Below are 13729 nucleotides of genomic sequence, written 5' to 3'. Positions count from 1 at the left end.
GTATGAAAATAGATTAATACAGCAGCCATCACCGCCATCCATCCACAGAACTTTTAAAAAATCATCTGCCCATCCTTTTATATTAAACCTTTCTGAATCCTTCTTGATTTGCCTAAGGGTGTTCTTAACTTTTTAAAGAAAGGGTCATGGGAACTATAATTCAAAAATGTATTCAACATGTTTTTCTGTTGACTTTAGACTTGAAAGATGGTTCATTGGGCTTTAAATTCTTGGTTCATTCATTTATTTGATAAATATTTATTAAGCCCCCTACAGTATGCCAGTTACTGTTCTAGACCCTGGCAATGCAGTGATGTGTAAAACACGCAATCACTTTAACCCTCTTGTAGCTAACTTTCTATAGGGGAAGACAAACAATAAGCTATTCAAGTACAACAGGTGGTATGTTGGATAGGTGTGTGTGCTATGGAGAAAAACAAAGTGGGTGATGGAGAGTACCTGGCTTTGTTCTGTGAAGCAGAGGAGATGACCCCATGGAGTCTCTCACCCTTAGCCCCTGTACACATTCCCACTGATGTGTAAAGAGTGGAGAGTAGGTTCTGCCTCTTGGTGTATCACTCACTCTGGGGAAGTGGGCTTTCCTGGCTTTGTCGGAGTCACTCCCTTGACTTCTCTGTTTGCCCAAAAACCATGTACTTAAGAACTGCCACCAGATGTAATTTATGCAAGTAAAGGAAATTCAACTGCAGTGGTGTGGAGGGGGCAGTCCAGGGCTGCCACCAGAACAAGTTTCTCCCTGCTTTCTACTCCACCTGTTAGTGAGCATCCTTCATTCTCATGCATGCAAGATAGTTCATCTTCCCCTGGATTCATGTCCCCTTTCCAATAGACTCCCACTTACACAGCATTGGCCAGACTGGATCATGTGACCACCCCTGCTTGCAAGGGAGTATTTGTGGCTGGGAAATTGGTCTTACAACAGACGCGGGGTAGTGGGGTTCATGCTGCCTGCCACAGATGGAGTTTGCATTTCTTTTCCTCAGACTCTGCCAATCAAAGCTATAAGTGCCCTGCAGACCTGTTTCTACACTGTAGATCTTGTTCCATTGGTCTCCTGGCTCCTCCCTATTCCAGGAGCACCTTGGTCTCTTCTCTATAGCTTTGTATGACATGGTCATATATTAGTGTCATTCCAAAATACATAATGGTTTTTGTCAATATGAATGGAATCTGTATCTGTGTTTAATATTTAGTTTGTTATATAGCAAGGGTGACCATATAATTTATCATCCAAATCAGAATACTTTTGAGAGTAAAAGGGGAACAACATTAAAAATTATGTCAGAACAAGTGTTAACTGAGACTGTCCCAAGCCATGACATATAATTACCCTAGTAATTGCTGAGGTCAATGCACATTGTTGCATTTTATAAATTGATTTGATGTCTTATATGTTGACTATTATACCTCTATGTCTGCACTCTCCATTCTACTAATTAACCTGTTCATTCTGTTACATTTTCTAGGAAGTTATCCACAGTTAACTGTAATTTTGGTTCTTCTATTCCAGTCCTATTCTATGCTTATTTTTCTTGTCTTATTGCATGGGCCAGAGCTCTAGTACTATATGGAGCTATAATGATAGCAGATAATTTTTTCTTGCTTCCAATCTTAAAGTCACATGGTTCACAATGTTCAGAAGACAAAACCCACATGCTTAGAGGAAACCTGGCTTCTTCTGGCACTGAGACCATAGAGAAATGTCCCCAGTGAGTCCCCACAGATGAGACACCATGTAATGCTTTTTTTCCTTGTATTTCTTCCAGAAAACCCTTTTGCTGTGCCTCAGGATGGGGGAGATGAGATCTGAAGCACCCAGTGCAGCCTCCGAGAAGAACAACTTCTACAGAGATGCCAGGGACAGCCGAGGTAGTGGCGGTGGCAGAGGAAGAAATGCTGCCTGTGCCCAAAACCCTCTTCCGTGGACTTCTAAGATTAGGAGCAAACTCAGGGGTAGGGGCTGGGGGTGCCGGGGAAAGGATTCTGAGCCACCTGTCCGCAAGCAATAGTCCTATTTTGGGCTGGTGGCTTCTGAGAGGTGACTCATTGTGGACTCAGGATGACCAAGACGAAGCAACTCTGGCTGATTCCAGCTAGGAGGATTGAGGTCTGTGAGTTATACCTGTGGTTGAAAACTGTAGCTTCCCTTGCCCCAGCTCCCTCCAATAGTGGCCCCTTGGGGCTATTTGTGTCAGAATATTGGGTGTGCGCGTGTGTGATTTGGGGTGTTCTTTTTGGTTGGTTGGTTTTTATTGGGGCTTCCCCCTCAAGTTCTCTGATGGGCACGGGTCACCCTCTAGCTGGGGGTTCTGATCAGTGTCAATGTCCAGGCCGCAAGCTTCTTGCTAAAGCACAGGGTACAGCCCCTCTGTGTCTCGGGGAGGCACGGGGGATTTGAAAATGCCGGTAGGGTTGGTTCTTACAGAATTCATTCCTGTAACAATAGTAATACTAAGGGAGGCATCTCAGGCTGACCACAGGTCAGGTACCAAGTTGAGTGTTTTCGTGCACTCTCTCACCACCTGGGAGGCAGGTATGATTAACCCCTTGCAGAAAAAGCTCACAGTGGAGAAGGGGTGCCCAGGGCCATGTGGCCAGGAGGAGACCAACCCCTCGTTTGATCTCAGGGGTGCAGGAACCCAGAGTCCAGGCTCCAACTCCCTGGACATGACGTGTTCCCCAGCCAGGGCACACCCTGCACCATGCCAGGAGCATCTCCTTGATGCCTCCACAGGCCATCTCCCTGAGTTCTCCGCCATCACCGCCTGGAGTGCTGATCCACTCAGCACATTCTGGCTAAGCACCTGCTGCGTGCCAGGCCCCGTGCTGGGCAGTGATGGGGATGAAAGATGAGTCAAACTTGATCTCTGCCCCTGGGGAGCCTCCCGTCTGGTGGGAGACACAGACACAGGGCTCTTTGCTGGACAGGGTAACGAGGCTACAGAAACCCAAAGAGGAGGGTTCTAGAAATCCATCCACTTTCAAGTGGGACTTCCATGTAAACTTCGATGCCCGTAACATCCACCCACAGAGCTAATCACCTCCACTCCTGCCCCGTTGCACCTATGAGATGGCATCACCTAAATGATCACAAACATCTCCAAAGGCCATGCTGCCAGTGTAGATACACACATTCCATGGGCGTTAGTGATTCCAGACCTCCCTCAGCTCTTAGCTCGGGAGGCTCTGCTTAATAAACGTGTGTGTCCTCTGATCCAGTTTCCTCATTTCATCAGACCTAGTGTGCTCACACTGACCACCCATCCATTCACCAGACACGACAGTGAACAAGGCAGGTCCCTGCTCACTGTGCTGGCTTTCTAGCTGGGGCAAGACAGTGAAGAAGGCAGATGGCAAGGGCAGTGAGTGCTCTGCTGGGAACTCAGTTCGAGGGACACGTGAGTGAGACACTTGTGGACCTGGGGTGGTCTGGAAAGGCCTTCTTGAGCAGATGATTGAAGCCCGGATTTGAATGACACACAGGAGCCAGTAATGGGCATTAAAGATAGGAAAAGAGCATTTCAGACAGAAGGAATGGCTAGTTCAAAGGCCCTGAAGCAGCCATAATCTTGATGGTTTCAAGGAAGCATAAGAAAGCCAGGTGGCTAGGACCCAGAGGAGCTGAGGGCGGGCGAGCATGCCCAGCTCTGGGCTCTGCTGTGAGTCAAGCTGTGTAAACAATGCCCTGCCTTTGGAAAAGCAGAACAAACTTGCTAGGGCATAAAGCATCCCCCATTCTGCCTGGCTCTCCGTCCTCTCAACAGCCCCATGAAGAAGGAACTCTCCCCATTTTATGGATGAGAAGACAGACTCAGCCAGGTCAAGTGGCTTGCCCAGGGTCACACAGGCCGGCTGTGGAAGACCCAGGCCCCTGGCTTCAGTCTTTGGGTTCACCTGTCTCCTCCAGGCAGTGCTGGCAGCGGTATGCCAGGCCTACAGCTTGGCAGAGGCAAAGTGCAAGAACTTCTGCTTGGGGTCTCAGTTGGAGAAAGGCATGGCTTCCTCTCCCCTGATGTGAGCCATCCCAGGGCCATGTTGCCATAAGGGGGTGCACAGCCTGTCCCATGTGCGGTGCCTCGGAAGGCAGAGGAAGCCTTGGGGTGGGGGGCCCAAGACCCAGATTCTGACATCAGCTCTGCCACTGAGAACAAACAGCGTAACCTCAGGCAAGGTCTGTTACCTCAGTTTCCCCATTGGTAAGAGGAAGGACTCAGATGGGTATTTACGGGCTTTGAAGCCCTTGTGTCCTGCTGTCCTGGATGATGCTCTGCAGGTGCTTCCTCCACCAAAAAGGAACTGGTGGCCTTGCCTCCCTCTCCTGGACACCTGGGGTCAGAGGTCACTGCCAAATAGACAGTTAGAGCTGGGGTTCACTTAAGCATCCCTTGAGATTTACAACCTTCTAGGAGGACATTCCTCCTGAAAGAGGTCTTTTCAGGAATAACTGAGAAACCCATGGGGTTTGTGGTCCTACTGCTCTGCCAAGTCCCTCTTGGGCAGCTGGGCTGAGGACTGGAACATTCTGTGGCAAGCAGGAGGTCTCAGCAGAGATCACCAAGACTCAGCACACCTGGCATAGATAGCCTGCGGCAAAGGCAGGTACAGACAGCTACAGAACCCTCCTCCCCACAGGTCACCCCCACGAGTCACTTAACCTCTCACAGCCTCTGCTTCTTACCTGTCAAGTGTGTGAGGTGGGGCGCCAGGGGGTCACGGTACTTGCTGTCTCATGGAGGAGGTGAGAACGGTGTGCACGTGGGTATGAACACTCGGTGTAGAAAGCAGGTGTGGGTATTCAATTCCCCAGTGGTGTCAAGGGCTCCTCAAAACGCCGTGGGTCCCCACGTCATTGTGATAAACACTCCCCATCCTGCTGTGGTTGTGGCTGGCAGGTCCTTCAATGGGTAGAGTGTCTCTGAGAACAAGATGGATGCAGGGTAGTGACAAGTTCAAGCATAGATTTCTAGAGTTATCGTTTTGTAGCAACTTCTCAACCTGATTTTTTAAGCTGCCTACTTTTACTTTTACTGTGAGCTTCTGTCCATAACCATGTAATTTGTAATAATACAAAAAAACACGAGAGAAAGGACAAGATGTCCACAGAGGAATCTGCATTCGAGGCTGCTTTGCAGAACTACCGCATTTGTAAGGACTGTTTCCCACTGGGAACTGTGTGATTCATGAGCAGTTTTATGCTTTCTCCCTCGTCTGTGTACGGTGTGATTGCTGTGTGTTTCAGAATCTCTATTCAGAACCAATAGCTCGTAGTGCCTGCTGGCTCGCTGCCCTCACGTTAGCCTCTGGACGTGCCCTGCACCTAGAGAAGCAGCCTGCTCACCTGCCTTGCCTGGCCCCTCCAGTTGCCAGGCCAGTACCTGACCATGACCATTGCTGATGTGCAACGGGCCTTAATTGAAAACACACACACACAAGTTCACACATGCACACACGCATACATGCACATGAATACATGTGTGCACAACCAGCTGTGCATGCACACGTGCATGGACACGTGCACATGCACACACACAGGTGATTTCACAGGTAGATCTGGTCCCTCTTGCTGTCTCCAATGTTCTAGAAAGCAGCAAGTAGGCAGCTGACAGTGTTCCCAGCGTGGGTGGCATCTCCCCTCATCATCAGAAAGATTCAGTCAAATTTGGCCCAGAGCTGAAGAGAAGGACTTGGGACTGTCAGAGAAAACATGACCAGGAATGGGGGTTAACAGGCTTCTTTGGCCAGGAGATGGTTCCCAGTTCACCATCAACCCAAAAGCTCTCTTCAGGTCATGTCAAACAGACCAGGGCTGTGGGTATGGTTCAGCCTGGCACTGACTCGCCCACAGGCCACTGTCCAGGTCAGGTCAGGATTCCAGCCTGGTGTGGCCACACCCTTTACATCCCTCCAGCCGCTGTCCCTACCCAGGCCCCTCCGATGGCTTGGCTGCCTTCACAGTCACCATGTCTATTAGAGACTGTGCCATTCAAAGAAACAGGGTTCCCGGAGGTGCAGACTTGTAAAATTTTTTATTGGCTTATTTTAATTTTTCAACTTGGCTGAACTGGTCCCCATCAACAGGAAGAGCCTTCAGAAGTGAATTTACCCCATGTTTGAAATTAACATAACATGAACCCAGGAGGCAGAGCTTGCAGTGAGTTGAGATCGTACCAGTGCACTCTAGCCTGGGCATGAGTGAGACTGTCTAGGTAGGTAGGTAGGAAGGAAGGAAGGAAGGAAGGAATAACAGACCTGGATGGAGTTATTGCAAACATGTCTTATCAATGTTGAAGGGCCACCCATCACTATAGGGACACATCCACGTGGGTGTTTTTGTCTGCTGTGAAAATCTAGGGTTAGAATCGTGGAAGCAAACGGCAGGGAATCTTCATCATCCTGCTCACGTGGTGGGCATCAGATGGTATCTGCCTGGCCCCCATAGCATCAGGATAGTCGGACAGGCCATCAGTGGATGGTATTCTGATCACCACCCTTTGCAGTCCAGGAATATATCACTGGGCTGGGGCCAAGCCCTGTGCCCTCCGGAAGACAAGCCTGTGCACTTTCTATGTGCCAGATGCCATGCACAGTGCCCTAGTTCCTGTAGCACCAACACATCCCACACTGGTGCTTAAGTGCACGCAAACAACGTTGGGGGCTGTGGCCCGAAAAACTCCAATGTTAAAGTTGAGCAGTCAGGCGAACTAGAAGAGGTCAGGACCCTCCTAGAAAACCCACTGGATGATGCGCGTTTCCCTCACCTATTCAGCAGATACTTGCTGAACGCCTGCCGCTTGCCTGGCCCGAGACCCAGGGCCCATCTGGGAGCCAATCCTGCTATAGCTGGGACCACCTGTGAAATGACTAGTTGTGCCTAACAGACATGCTTAGATTCACAAAATGAAATCAGAACACTTACCTGTCCTACCCATGAAAGTGACCTTGGAGGTATCATTGCCCCCACCACCCCAGTTTCTAGTCCAAGCTCCTGGCCAATAGCTGGTGCTAGATAGATGCTTGATGAATGAGCAGGTTTGACTATTAGTTACTCTTAACCTAAACTCCTATCTTCACGTCAAAGCCCTGACAGATTTGCCCTTGACAGACTGAAATCCAGGGCTGCTGCAGGGTTCACCTCCAGGAGGCACCATTCATGATACCGTCCCATAAATGGTAATGGGCTCCCAGGGATGCTGTTTATATAGACTGCACTGAGAACGGTGACCCTTGGGTTTGTACAATGAGGTACCCTGTTGAATGACCCTAAACCAGCCTCCAAAATGTGCAGCCTCCAAAATGTGACATTGGTCAGCACCAACCCTGAGCACAAGATCAAAAACTGTAGATGACATGGCCACCCTGGCCACAACTGGAACCAAGCTGGTGGCCCGAGAGAGAGCCTCTTTTTGGAATTGCACGTCAGTTTCTCATACCCAGTTTCCTCCTATTTTTCCCCATTTCCCGTTTTAAAGCTAGTGACATACATCACAGTCAAATAACCAAGTGGTCAGTGTCTGGACGATGTGCAGTAACGAGGTGGGGGCTGCAAGAGTGAGGGGCTCAGTCACCTTAACAAGGCAGGAAACCTCCCACAAAAGGCGGATGTGTCCTCCCCAGGGCCAGCCAGACAAGGGCACGCAGCGGCAGGGGTGGGGGATGGAAATATTTTCTCTCCTGTAAACTGACTTCATGTGAGCAGGCATGGAGTCTCTCTGAAAGCTGATAACTGGGAAAACCAAAAACCAATAATATTCCTAATAATAATACTAGAATGTAACAATAATAATGTGTTTTTCACTGACCGCTGTTGCTCTGCTTTTGTCTTTATATACAGTAGTTTTTATAACAATGTCCCTAGGTTTTAATAAAGGAGTGTCATGTCAACTGTTCCTTAGATTGACGTTTGCTTTGGTGTTTCAAAATGCGCTCAAGGGAACCTGTGCCCACATAATGTGTCACTCTGTTGGGGAGGGTGGAGGACCAGGGGCTGGGGTCCCAGCCAAGGTGGTGGTAGGGGGAGCTGGGCACACGAGTCCATCCTGAACACTCAATGCCAATGGCAGGTGGACACCACCTCCAAAGGGGCAAAGGCAAGGTCAGACAGGAGTGACAGGGCCCTGAATCTGGCACTAGCACCCGACAAGACAGAGCTGAAAGCACATGGGGGTCAGGCGGCAGGGCTGATCACTGCAGACGGCATGCCATCAGTGGCCCCTGGGGTGACATGCCAGGTGCCTCTTGTTTGTCATCTCATTGGCCAGGGGACAGAGTAACCTCCTTTATTGAGCACCATGCCCTGAAAAGCCACCATCCCTCACGCTGGGACCGTGTGTCCCTCACACTGGACACGGAGTCGATTCTGGCCCCACTCGCCAGCAGGAGGAGTGAGGACGCAGGAGAAGGGACAGGCTGCACTGTGGAGAAAAGCGGCACCAGGCCTTGCAGCCCAGTCCTACTTCACCTGGGGCCCACAGGCCCCCCCACACCTGAAATCCGATGATGAGGATGCCAGACTGCTGGCACCCCTAGGCAATGGAGGGTGGCAAATACTATTTTCCTCCAGAGAGGTCTCATCTGATGCTTCAAAATACTTCTGCCAACAGTTTATCAAATATATCTTTCCTGGCACACAATCAGAGGTCACCAGGTACACAAGGCAGCAATGTAAAGAAGCAATGGAAGCACAAGGATTAGGAGCCAGGCAGAGAGGCTACAAGCCCAGGAGCAGTCAGACACATGTCTTCACACAGCCGTACTTACTGTGCTCCAAATACATAAAATCACATCTGAAACCCATAAAAAAACAGGAAATTTTTCAAAGAGCCGATTAGAAACTGTAGAAATTTTTTTAAAAGTACATAATAACCCAAATTAAGGTCTCAGTAAATGAGTTGAAAAGCAGATTACGTAAGACAGTGTGGTATTGGCAAAAGAACAGACAATGAACAGAATAGACAGCCCAGAAATAGACCCACATAAAATAGTCAACTGATCTTTGACAAAGGCACAAAAGCAATAGAATGGAGGAAAAAAATAGTCTTTTCAAGAAATGGTGCTGGAACAACTGGACATTCACGTGGAAAACTACAAATCTGGACACAGACTTTACACTCCACAAAATTAACTCAAAATGGAGCATAGACCTAAGTGAAACAAACAAAAACAAACAAACAAAAAACAACTGTAGAACTCCTAGAAGATAATGTAGGAGAAAATCTAGATGACCTTGGTTTGGCAATGACTTTTTAGATACAACACCAAAGACACAATCTATGAAAGAACTGATAAGTTGGACTTCGTTAAAATTAAACATTTCTGCTCTGTGAAATACTATCAAGAGAATGAAAAGCCAAGCCAAAGAACGAGAGAAAAATATTTCCAAAAAGACACATCTGATAAAGGATCATTAGCCAAAATATACAAAGAATTCTTAAAACGCAACCGTAAGAAAACACAGCCAGGCATAGTGGCTTGCACCTGTCATTCCAGCTATTTGGGAGGCTGAGGCAAGAGGGTCACTTCAGCCCAGAAGTTCAGGACCAGCCTGGTAGCTACAGTGAGACCCTGTCTCAAAAAAGAAAAAGAAAACAAGCCGGGCTCGGTAGCTCACGCCTGTGATCCCAGCACTTTGGGAGGCTGAGGCGGGTGGATCACCTGAGGCCAGGAGTTCGAGACCAGTCTGACCAACATGGTGAAACCCCAGCTCTACTAAAAATAAAAAAAATTAGCCAGGCATAGTGATGTGTGCCTGCAATGCCAGCTACTTGGGAGGCTGAGGCAGGAGAATCGCCTGAACCCAGGAGCCAGAGGTTGCAGTGAGCCGAGATTGTACCATTGCACTCCAGCCTGGGTGACAGAGCGAGACTCTGTCTCAAAAAAAAAAAAAAGGAAAAATAAAAAGGAAAGGAAAGGAGAGGAAAGGAAAAAGGAAAAAGGAAAGGAAAGGAAAACAAACAACGTGATTAAGAAATGAGCCAAGGACCTTAAGAGGCGCCTCACCAAAGAAGATACACAGGCAGAAAATAAGCATCTGAAAAGTTACTCCACCTCATATGTCATCAGAAATGCAAATTAAAACAATGAGATACTATGACACACCTATTAGAATGGCCAAACTCCGGCACACCACCACCACCAAATGCTGATGAGAATGTGGAGAAACAGGAGCTCTCATTCGTTGCTGTGGGAATGCAAAATGGTACCCACTTTGGAAGACAGTTTGGCAGTTTCTCACGAAACAAAACATATTTTTACCATCCGACCCGGCATTCACACTTCTTGGTATTTACCCAAAGGAGCTGACAATTTATGTCCACACAAAACCTGCACATGGGTGTTTATAGCTTTATTCATAATTGCTGAAACTTGGAAGAAACCAAGATGTCCGTCCATAGGTGGATAAATATAAACTGTGGTACGTCCAGACAATACAAGAGTATGCAACGCTAAAAAGAAATGAGGGATCAAGCCATTAAAAGACATGGAGGAAACACAGATGCATATTACTAAGTGAAAGAAGCCAATCTGAAACTGTGATTTTCCCACAAGGAAATTCCTTGTGGACGAAGGACAGACAGAACTCAAAGTCCTCCTGCTCACATGAGACAAATGCATGTCTGATTTGCTTCCTCTGACCTAGTGTTTCACTAAGCCAAACTAAGGCAGAAGTGGCTACTCCTCTATGCCATCCCACGTGCAGATTGTGTTTTTGGTGAAAGGCTGGCTGATCGGAGACTCAAAAGAATGCAAACATTTGTCTCTTACCTACCTATGACCCAGAAGTCGTTTTCCCCACTTTGAGTTGTCCCACCTTTCTGGGCTGAACCAATGTACACCTTACACATACTGATTATAATGTCTCATGTCTCCCTAAAACGTATAAAACCAAGCTGTGCCCCAACCACCTTGGATACATGTCGTGAGGATCTCCTGAAGTTGTGTCATGGGTATATCCTTAATCTTGGCAAAATGATCTTTCTAAATTGATGGAGATCTGTCTCAGAGACTTTTGGGTTCACACCAGTATGCTGAAAACTACAAAACACTGCTTAAAAAAAGAAGAAGAAAAACCAATAAATAAGTAAACAAATTATTTTTTTAAAGAGAAAACACTGCTGAAGGAAACCAAAGGAAATCTAAATAAATGAAGAGATTGACATATTCATAGATTGAAACACTCAACAAACAAAGTGAATATGTCAATTCTCCCCAAATCAGATTGATGTCAGTTATCTCCAATTCCTGCCAAAATCCCGGGAAGATTTTTTTGCAGACGGACAAAATGATTCTAAAATGTATACAGAAAAGCAAAGGACAAGTAAGGTAATTTTGAAACAGAATAAAGTGGGAGAAATGGGAGTGATCACTCAACCCAATTTTACTACTTATGTAGCTATAGCGGCCAAGACTGCGTGGTTTTGTTAGAAGGACAGACACACAGATGAATGGAACAGAATAGAGAACTTAAATAGACCCCCACATATTTGCCAAATTGGTTTTTGACTAAGGCGCGAAAGCAGTTTGATAAGGGAGTTAGGCTTTCCAACAAATGGTGCTGGAGCAATTGGACATTCATAGGAAAAAGATAAAAGAAAATAGACCCTTGAGGTAAGTACCTAAGTCTTATATACTAAATAAAAATAATATTAAAGTAGAATATAAATTTGAATGTTAAAAATGTAAAACTATAAATTGGGAAAATATTTTTTAAAATAAAAATTGATTAATTGGACTTAATCACAATTAAAATGTTTTGCTCTGTGAGAGACCCTGTTAAAGGGAGGAACAGACAAGCTACAGATTAAAAAAAAAAAAATCTCATACCACATATCCAACAAAGGACTAGTAGCTAGACACAAAAAAAGCACTCAAAAGTAAACAGTAAAAGACAAAAACAATCAAAGTAGACACGAAGAGACATTTTACTAAAGAGGATATACAAAGGGCAAATAATTTTGATGAAGTCTAATTTATCTATTTTTTATGTTGTTGCTTGTGCCTTTGGTTTCACATCTAAGAAACCATTGCCTAATCCAAAGTCATGAAGAATTACCCATATGTTCTCTTCTAAGAACGTTATAGTTTTAGTTCTTACATTTAGGTCTTTGATCCACTTTGAGTTAATTTTGTATATGGTGAGGTAGAGGTCCAACCTCATTCTTTTTCATGTGGATATCCAGTTGTCTCAGTACAATTTGTAATTGTTCTGGCACCACTATCAGAAACCAACTGATTATAAAGGTGAGGGTTATTTTTGTACTCTAAATTCTGTTCCTTTGATCAATATGCCTATTCTTATGCCAGTACCATTCTCTTTATTAGCATAGCTTTGTTGTAAGTTTTAAAACTGGGGAGTATGAGTCTTCAAACTTTGTTCTTCTTTTTCAAGAATATTTTGGCTAATATGGGTCTCTTGCATTTCCATAGGAATGTTAGGATCAGCTTGTCCATTTTTGACAATGAGGTAGCTAGGATTTCGAGCGGGACTGTTGAATTTATAGATCAATTTGGTAAGGACTGTCACGTTAATATTAGGTATTCCAATCCATGAACATAAGATGTCTTTTTATTTATTTAGACCTTTTAAAATTTCTTTCAAGAATGTTTTGCAGTTTTCAGGATATAAGTTTTATACTTTTTTGTTAAACAGAGACAGCAAATAAGTACATGAAACAATATTTAACATCATTAATCATTAGGCAGATGAATATTAAAACCACGAGGTAGTATCACTACACACCTATCAGAATAGCAAACATAAAAAACATTACTGGTGGGAGTATAAAATGTTACAGCTACTCTAGAAAACAGTTTAGTAGTTTCTTTAAAAACTGAACATGCAACTATCATCTAACCAGACAATAGCACTCCTGCACATTTATTCCATTTAAATTGAACTGATATTCATACGAAAACCTGTAAATAACTGTTTATAGCAACTTTATTTACGACAGAGATAAAATGATGAAAACCACATGTGGGAAAAATCCACATGTACTTCAACTGGAGAATGGTTCAACAAATGGTAGTATATTCATAACATGGATTACTATGCAACAATAAAAAGTAACTATTGGTACATGCAAAAATCTGGATGGAGCTCTAGATATTATGCTTTGTGAAAAAGCCAAACACCAAAAGTGACATATGGCATTTATATAATACTCTTAAAATGATGCAATTATAAAAATGGATAACATATTAATGATTTTCAGGGATTAAGGAGGGGGTGGAGCAGGAGGGAAGTGGGTGTGGCTATCTAAGAGCCACAGGAGGGATCCTTGTGGTGATGGAAATGCTGTGTCTTCAGTGTATTGATGTCAATATCCTGGTTGTGATATTGTAATGCAGTTTTGCAAGATGCTGCCATTGGAGGAAACCAAGTAAAAACATGTCTCTGTACTACTTCTTAAAATTGCATGTGCATATGCAATTATCTCAGAATAAAAAGGTTTAATTTTAAAAATCAGATTAGATGCAACTGGAGAGAGAATTAACCAACCTGAAGATATGTCACAAGAAAACATCCAGAATGAAGAGCAGGGAGATAAAAGGATGAAAAACACAGAAAAGTACTTAGCAGCCATAGGAGATATGTCACTGAAAAATAATTGTCCCAGTAGGCAAGGTGAAAGGGATTGGAGAGAAATACTACTTGAAGAGAGAAAAGAGTAAGAATTTTCTACAACTGCTGAAAGACATCAAGCCACAA

General features: G+C 45.1%; 1 protein-coding gene across 1 annotated transcript in view; it reads left to right on the top strand.

The window, feature by feature from the left end:
* The window catches only part of SHISAL1 (shisa like 1), a 67379-nt gene extending 59470 nt beyond the window's left edge, over positions 1-7909 (top strand). Inside the window, exon 5 of the mRNA XM_026447972.1 lies at positions 1788-7909. Coding sequence (XP_026303757.1) covers position 1788 — 1 coding nt within the window. The 3' untranslated portion in view covers positions 1789-7909. The remainder of the gene's footprint in view (positions 1-1787) is intronic.
* Positions 7910-13729: the final 5820 nt, after the last annotated feature.

The sequence above is a fragment of the Piliocolobus tephrosceles genome, chromosome 19, assembly GCF_002776525.5.
Source record: "Piliocolobus tephrosceles isolate RC106 chromosome 19, ASM277652v3, whole genome shotgun sequence".
Lineage (NCBI taxonomy): Eukaryota > Metazoa > Chordata > Mammalia > Primates > Cercopithecidae > Piliocolobus > Piliocolobus tephrosceles.
The sequence above is the reverse complement of the archived record's forward strand: the minus strand, read 5'-3'. Positions and strand labels throughout refer to the sequence as shown.